Here is an 8,624-nt window from a genome sequence, read left to right as displayed (position 1 = left end):
CAGAGCCTGGCTGGCTTTTTTCCTTTTCCTTCTTTCCCCAAAGCCTCACAGTTGTGAGTGATGGGCCATTGCCAGAGCACCTTGTGTCAACTGTAACAGAGAAGTAGCTTGTAATTCCACCTGGATCAGTCTTCCTCCAAGAATTTCTTCAGGTCTGATGTCTAGCTAAAAATTTCAGATCAAGGCTCAATAATAATTGCCCTTCAGAAATAGTAATTATTATTTGTACTGCAGTAGCGCTAAGCAAACCAGCATCACATTGTATTTAACATAGATTTATCTACATAGTGTTAAGCTGTTAAAGACATATATGCCCAAGGCCCAGATGAGTGTCATTAAACCCTTTTTACAGCTTGGGGAGTCAAGGTACAAAACAACTAAAAGCTGTTACTAATGCTCACATGGCAATGGTTAAACTGCTCAGACCAGCTCTTCAGTATTCGCTTGTCTCTTCAAATGCCCTTTGCAGGCATTTGATGGCATACTTTATCCCTGAGGTAATCGCTCTGGCTCACCATGTTAGTTGCGTTTCTGTTTAAGTGTTTTCTCAGGTTCATACACTCATGTTTGCCACATGCTAGTTCTGGGGTCTTCTCTGTACTTCAGCTTTTTGGAGTGTTTTCCACTTTTCTTCTTTATCCAGGTCACATGCAGTGCTGCATAGGAGCCTTGTGGATTTCTCTCTGTGTAAGGCCTTCCTTCCCTTGAAATATCAGTCTGTCTCACTTTCACTCAGCGTACACTTGTGCCTCAGGTGAGGAATCCCATCTTCAGCACAGTGCAATTGCTAAAGGATTGTTGCGTTGCACAGTTTTTCATCTTGTATTCTTTCAGCATTTACCCACCCAGTGCTTGATGTGAGAGAGAAGGGCAGCCTTATGGAAGTGTAGACATGTACCCAGCCTGGCCAAGCTCAGCGCAGGAGGCTGGCAGGAGTGCCTGTAATTAAGTAACGTAGCTCCTCTGCCTACCAAATGAGACTGACACTTGGGATCCACCTCTTGGCAGTAAGTAACATGGCTCACCTCAGGTAACCCCCTACCTCCCTATGCAAGTCAGAAGTAGGAAGAGCTCCTTTATTCTTCTTTGATACCGCCTGAGCAGGAGGCAGATAGCCAGGCTGCCTTTTCTGTCATGACTTCGGAGAAAGACCGGCAACTGGGCAGCTTAACTGTTTTTAATAAGGAGGATTTTGAAGAAGACTGGATTAAAGTGGCCAGCGGAGGCTTTGGGCATGTGTACCAAGTCAAGCACAAGAGGTGGAGGACAGTTTATGCAGTGAAATGCTCTCCGTACCTGCTGCAGGACTCCGGCGTGGAGAGGTAACCATGCGGTTTCTTTTCACTCAGCAGTTCAAGCTGTCAGTTAGAGCCACCTGCGGTGATGTGGTGCTAAAACCCCGAAGGAAATTTTTATGTGGCTACTTCTCCCTGGGAAGTAAGGTTTTTAAGTACCTAAAGGGAGTGGAAAAAACACTAGTGATCTGGAGTTCGTTTGTTCATTCCTTCTTTCTGTGTGTGCGTGATGTGCATGTGCAAGTGGGAAAGGAACGCTTATTCAGAACAATTGGGGTTGAAATCTGGAGGTTGAAGTGTAGCCATCTTAAACTAAACATGGGCACGTGCCTAAAAGCATCCTGATTACTTGTTTGCAGGTTTCACTGGACATTTGGACTAATGAATATATATTAAACTAAATTAGTCATTAAAATCACCATATTGAATGCTGAGAGACAGAGAATTTCCAGCTGTTTTTGCTGGGCTAGCAAAGGTCTCTGCTCCCTCACTTGTCTTACCCTCCAAATACGTTTTTTTTCTCTCAATGGTGCACCTGCACCTTCAGTTTACTTTTTGCTCTGTCTCTCACCTGCAGAGACTCTTCTGCTGACTACCTTGGGTCTGGAGATAAAACAAAGCTAGGTAATCGCGGCCACCACCAATACCACATACAATATAGGCAGTCCTGCTGAAAAAACAACCGAGACAATGAAATTATTTATTCTAAAATTGTATTTTGTTCAAGTTGGAAGGATCCTGCCTGGTTAAAAATCTTTCTCCACACCCATCATTTTCCTGGGAGGGGGAAGAATCAATCTGTAATCCTCTATGCTGCAGGTTACAACTGTCTTCCTGTGTTAAGCCTTTCTTCTGCAGTTGGAAAGACAATACTTGAGATTCCTCAATACAGAGGTACGTTTCACTGTGGGGAGCTTTCTAGAGGAAGTCTGGCAGAAGGATTTGCTTAGCTGAACTATGTTTAGAGCTATTAGTGGCCTGGCATAATGTTGTTGCAAGCTCAGATTCATTCCCAGGGTGTGCTTTTTAAATGCAGTTTTGGCACTTTACTGCTTGGCTGCTGTCAGCACGCTCCAGGCACCCCAACTTGTTTAGCAGGTTGGAGAATGTAAAGATTTAGTGAAACATGTCTGCCAAAACTGGCAATAATGGACAGACACATCTAGACTCCCTCTGGGACCAGATTCACTATGTTCATGGACAGAAAGCTTCAGCCAGAGGTATAGGTATGGCCAAGGCATGCCCTCTGGCCATACAAGCCTCCATATACTCAAGCTCAGCAGGTTAGTGTGTCTTTGGACCCTGGCTGCCCGCAAGAAGCGTGCAGGCCATCGCTGCGGCTGCCGTGTGGACATGTGGTGTATGAAAAAGGCACGGTTCACCATGCTGTGCCTGCTCCTGACATCATGCTTTCAGGGAAGCATCACTTGGGAATTTCACCACAGTGTGAAAACAAGCACGTGGACCAGGCTTTCGGTGATCACTGAAGGTCTTCTAAGAGCTGGACTGAGATGGAAGTTTGGATCGCTTTCTCTAGGAGCCTAGTGGTTGAATTTGCCCAGGCAATCCTTGGCTCGTTTTCAAAAGTCATAACACCTTGTATGCTAGATTTTAATCCGTGAAAGATCATGATGTGTGTGGTTGCAATATCACCAATTCAAGGGGCAAATTGGAATGAATCTTTTTGGGGTAGACAGGGCTGCTGGATATCACTAAGCTACTATACAGTAACAGCCTGTGAATCAACTGATAGCATGTCTTGGTTCCACTTTTCTCTTTTTTATTTTTCCAGGACCAGTATGAACTGTCTAATGGAAGAGGCAACCAAGATGGAGAAAATCAAATTCCAGCACATTGTCACCATCTATGGGGTCTGCAACAGTCCTTTGGGGATAGTAATGGAGTATATGGCAAGAGGGTCCTTGGAGAAAATTCTTCCCACTCACAAAATGTCATGGCAGCTCAAATTCCGGGTTATCCATGAGATGAGCCTGGCTATGAATTTCCTGCATAGCATGACACCTCCTTTGCTGCACTTAGATCTAAAACCAGGGAACATTCTCCTAGATGGGAATATGCATGTCAAGGTATGACCTTAGTGCTGTGTTTGTAGTGACAGCTTATTTCTCAAATAAGAGACAGGTTATTTTTGCCAAATGAGTCCAGAATCCTAATAAGTTAGGTTCTTCAGGAGCACTCCATGAAAGATTGACCAGTGGGGCTTATAAGAAGCAGTTGGTAAACAATTTACATGGTATTCTCAAGAGCCTACAAGTAATCTGTGCCAGAACCGGGAATTTAAGGCTCCAATTTAGGAGGAAATGCGGATCTCCTGGACTAAGTGAAAGGCACTGACTACAATTTAACCAGGGTTTTATGAAGTTTCAGCTGCTAGGTACCTCTTTATATCCCTGATCGTGAAGGATGGAGGTGTTTCCCAGCTAAAATAAGGAGGGGTGAGATGGTGAGCATTACGCGGGATGCTCTGATTTTTTTTCTGATTACAGATCTCAGACTTTGGGCTATCAAAATGGATGGAGCAGTCTAGCCGAATGCAATATATTGAAAGCTCTGCTTTGAGAGGCACTTTGAGCTACATCCCACCAGAAATGTTTCTCCAGAACAGCAAGCCCCCAGGAATCAAATATGATGTGTACAGGTAAGGGCTGCCTTTCTGTTCAGTGGTCACACAGGGTTGCCACCTAGCTCTTGTGCAGAGCAGGAGGGACTGGCACATTGCCTCGCTTTGTTTATATTCTGGCTCTCTGCTTTGCATAATGTCCTTGGTGGGGAACACGCTGTGAGTGACATGTGGTACTCCAACCTCAGTGATGGCAAGTGGGATTGTCTGTGGATAAACATCTCTCTCTTACCAGATGTGCCCCTGTGCAGCACTGATCCCATGTGAGCGGCAGGCTGTATTGCCTTAGGTTCCAGCACACCCTGTTGGGTTGCTGGACGTTATTATAGAAAAGGAGTAAGATTAGAGCTCAGAACAGACAGTGTCTGCTCTTTCATAGCACTTGCTGCTTACATTGATTTTAAAACAACTGTAATATTGCCAGTCTGCTTTAGTATTCAGCTTCCTTTTGGTCAGTAACAGGTGGCAAAAAGGTTTCAACTTTACTTTTTTCCTTTTGGTCAAAGCACTTTGCAGCTCACTTACGCAAAGCTACATATATATGCTCTGGTAATCTGTCAGCTCCTTAGCCACTACACTACACAGTAACCCAAGACAAGAAGCAAAGGAGGATTTGCATGGCCGCACAAACTTGCAGTAGTAAAGGGCTCTAAAACCCAATGAGAATAGAGTGAAAAAAAGGCACCGAGAGCCTGACTTTCACAGGAAATGTTATAAGACCCTTATTCACTACACCAACCCTTTTGCTGAGGCATCAGACATGTATGTGATGATTCATAAGATCTTGTCCTTTTGGTGTGGGGGATGAAAGCCTTCCATCCTGAAGAACTTCTTTCCTAATTTTTCCATTTCTCAAGAACATGAAAGCAATAAGTGAATTTTATGTTTGTGTACGTATGGGAGTGGTTGCTCATGATCTCTCATTGCCTGCAGCTTTGGAATTGTCATTTGGGAGGTACTTATGCAGAAGAAACCTTACGCAGGTAAATATGAACGCTTCTTGTGTGCTCTGCACTTATTAAATGTTTATTACAGACATCTTCACAGAGAAAAAGCCCAGTGCATATTGCTTTTTTTCAGGAGCCAACATGATGGCCATTATAGTCAAGGTTGCAGCAGGGAAGAGGCCCTGCCTAGAACCCATCAGCAATGACTGGCCAGGCGAATGCCAGCAGATGATTGACTTGATGAAGAGGTGTTGGGACCAAGACCCTAAGCAAAGGCCAAGCTTTACAGGTGTAGTATCCAATTGCGATATGGATTAGCCAAGGGTCAGACGCATGGATTAACAAGTGGGGGATAAGCTTGCATATAACTCTTTGGCAGTTAAATGGCCTGTTGCCTTGAAAATGTTTGGTACCTATTTGCTGTCAACACATCCTCTTTCTCCCTCTTTCCTTCCTCCCTATGTGGAGGACACATGGAAGACTTCCACAGCCTTGGGTACTGACTGGGTTCTGAACATCTGGGTAGTCCGCACAGCTAACAGTCTCTTTTCTCTGGTAGATATCCCTGTAGAAACAGACATGCTGCTGTCACTGATACAAAGCCTTGTAGTGGATCCAGAGAATGAGCGCCTTGTTAGGAAGATGTCCCACAAGCCTGCCATCTCTGGGAACCAACAGGTGAGGAAGGCTTCCCAGGACCGCTTGGGAAATTCCCTTGAGTCCTTTCCCTGTTCTTACCAGTTCTTGAGAATGTGTTTCCTCTCTCATCGCTGTTTGTCATCAGACAAGGGCGCCTCAGCAAGCTTCGTGCAGTGTGTTTGCATGGTTTGTACATCTGTAATTCATTTATGAGGATAGGAAACTTGCAAATAAAATTAGCAAGCTGGCCAGTGTTCTAAATGATAGACAGTCCTAGAGGAAGACCCTTCTTTCTACCTGCTCAGAAATGGGTTTATCATGTAGGCCAGAGTCATTAAAAGAAGCTCAAGCAGACACAGAATCAGGGGGGTTCTGCTCATGGCACTGGCATTTGTGCTCAGATGACAATTTTCCAGCTCCATGGAACTAAGGGCATTCGGGTTTAAACAAGTCTCCTAGAAGGAAAAAAAAAAAAATTAAATTCCTGTGTTTCTCTGACTAAGCAAAAATCAGGTTTCAGGATAGCCACAATTTTAGCCTAGCTACTGGAGTGTAATTGTGCCTCGAAGACAGCTTCATACAGGGAGAAGTGGCAGTTGAGAACTATTGCTATTTTGAGGTTTTGCCTAGTTGTGCAGTCATCGAGAAACAAAATGCCCGAGTATAGAGAATTGAGGAGGTGGAGTTGTTTGGGTTCCCTATACGACAAAGACGACTACTAGCTGGGATGCTGCCGTGGGCACATGCTGCAATAAGGAAGTAGAATAAACTTATGCTCAGGAGTAAATGAGTAAGAGGAGGAAACATCTCACCGGTATCCTGAGATAATTTTTAGGCTCCCACATTCCTGTTAGTGTCATGATTTGCCCTGCTGAGTTTTGGATGCAGTAACAGGATTGGATAAAAAATACTAGGGTGATAATACAAAATTCTAGAGCAGTAGCAAAGAACAACTCTGTGCAAACGTTACAGAATGCAAATAAGCATTTTGTCTTACGGATTTTTCTTTTCCCCTTCATGAAAACGAGAGTGACAAAGAAGAGTTCACCTTCCCCCAAGACATCAGAAGGGGTGGTAAGTAGGGGACTTTCTTTATAATTCAAAAATAAAGAAGGGGAAGCCTACAAAAAATAGCCTATTTCCTCGCTCTCCAGTGATAAGATTGTGGCTCAAGATAGTTTTCTTTTCAAGTTAAGCAAAATGAACTATGCAGGAAATAGCAGATACAGTTCCTGTGAGGGAGAAGCCAAATGTCCCGCTGCTTTCTAAGGGCTTGCATGTAGTTGTCTTGCCTCATTTCATATTGCCTATCTCTAAAATGACGTTTATTTCATTTCATAGTATGAAGATTCACATGCTCTCCCTCCCATCTTGTGCACACCAAGCTATTTCACTTGGTCTTACTCTCTCTTGTTTTTGTTTCCCCGCCTTTAGAAACTGATAATCAGGTGGTTTGTATCCCACCTTCTTACAGTGAGGTTGAAAGTCCAGAGGACATCTTGTCTGAGGAAATCTGTAGAGTCCATGAAAATGGCCTCACATTGCTTCACCTCATGGTGATCCAGGGAAATGTAGAAAAAGTGAAATTTCTCTTGAGCTGCAAAGCCAATGTGAACAGCCAGGTAGTCTGTGGCTACACCCCACTCATTATGGCTGTTCAGAAGAGGTCACCAGAGATCTGCTCAGTTCTGATAGAGCATGATGCAGACATCAATATGCCTGATGATGATGGTTGGACACCTCTTCACTTCGCTGCTCAGAATGGGGATGACAGAATTGTACGCCTTTTGCTGGACCACCAGGCACAAGTAAATGCTCAAGAGCATGATGGGTGGACCCCTCTGCACTTGGCATCACAAAACAACTTTGAGAATGTGGCCCGAGTACTGCTATCTCGCCAGGCTGATTCCAACACCCAAGAGGTTGATGGGAAAACTGCCCTCCATGTGGCAGCTTGCTTTGGACACGTCAGCTTGGTGAAACTGCTTGCCAGTCAAGGAGCAGACCTGGAAAAAAAGCAGAAGAACCATAGAACCCCACTTCATGTTGCTGTGGAGAGGGGAAAGTTCAGGGTAGTCCATTATTTGCTGAAGAACGGGACCTCTGTCAACAGCCTGGATCAAAATCATTATAGTGCCCTGCACCTGGCTGTGGTGAGGGGGAAGTATCTCATCTGTGAGAAACTCATCAAATACGGCGCTAATGTGGAGCTAAGGACAGACAAAGGTTGGACTCCCCTGCACCTGGCTTCTTTCAAAGGACACATTGAAATCATCCACCTGCTAAAAGATAGCCGTGCCAAACTGAATGCCAAAGGAAGCATGGACTGGACACCACTTCACTTGGCTACTCGCTACAGCGATGAACCAGTAGTCTGTGAGCTATTGAGATGTGGGGCAGATCCCAATATTGCTGAGAAGTCAGAGTGGGCCCCCCTCCATTTTGCAGTCCAGCGGGGCTCCTTTTTGACTGTCATCAATCTTCTGGAGTGCAAGGCAGATGTCAATGCTAGGAACAAAATGGGATGGACCCCCTTGCACCTTGCTGTCCTCAAGGGCAATATGGCCATTATAAAGACCTTGATTAAGGCTGGTGCTCTGCTTGACGTGGAAGATATCACTGGCTGTACAGCCCTCCAGTTGGCAATTAGACATCAGAGAGAAAACATCATTATGCTGCTTCAAGGCAAGGACTCGTTGATGAATAGAGTGGGGAATGGGACTCTGGTGAATGATGCTAAGATTTCAAGACCCAAATTTGTTCCAGGAAGGACAGATTTGTAGATTCATCAAGTCTGGCATTTATGACTTGACTTTTCCAATATCAGGTGCTATGCCTTAAACCAGCATAACCTGTCACCTGGTGATTACAGGAAAATACCACTTTTTTCTTTTTTTTTTTTTAATAGAAGTTTCTAAATATGAACGCTAAAAGAGTAGAAGCAACTGGAGCTGCAGAAGGAAGCTGACAATTTATTTTCCAGTCTGACCAAGCCTGTAAAACATTTTGGCTTGGTGATGCTGGCTTTAGGCAATGCTTTCCTGTTTTAATACTTCCTGTGCAGGGATGGAAATGGATATATGTACTCTCTTTTCATATCTG

At 44.4% G+C, this 8,624-nt stretch overlaps 1 protein-coding gene across 1 annotated transcript; it reads left to right on the top strand.

Moving 5' to 3' along the window:
* The first annotated feature begins 1,134 nt into the window (after window positions 1–1,134).
* Window positions 1,135–8,376, top strand: LOC134524985 (ankyrin repeat and protein kinase domain-containing protein 1-like). Its single transcript, XM_063355346.1, has 8 exons — window positions 1,135–1,322; window positions 3,088–3,382; window positions 3,803–3,954; window positions 4,870–4,919; window positions 5,017–5,172; window positions 5,443–5,561; window positions 6,551–6,596; window positions 6,957–8,376. Exons 1-8 carry the CDS (start codon window positions 1,135–1,137, stop codon window positions 8,303–8,305), a joined length of 2,355 nt encoding a protein of 784 aa, XP_063211416.1. The 3' UTR covers window positions 8,306–8,376.
* Window positions 8,377–8,624: the final 248 nt, after the last annotated feature.

Source organism: Chroicocephalus ridibundus, chromosome 18 (assembly GCF_963924245.1).
Source record: "Chroicocephalus ridibundus chromosome 18, bChrRid1.1, whole genome shotgun sequence".
Lineage (NCBI taxonomy): Eukaryota > Metazoa > Chordata > Aves > Charadriiformes > Laridae > Chroicocephalus > Chroicocephalus ridibundus.
Note: the sequence above shows the minus strand (reverse complement) of the source record. Positions and strands in the feature narration are given on the sequence as shown.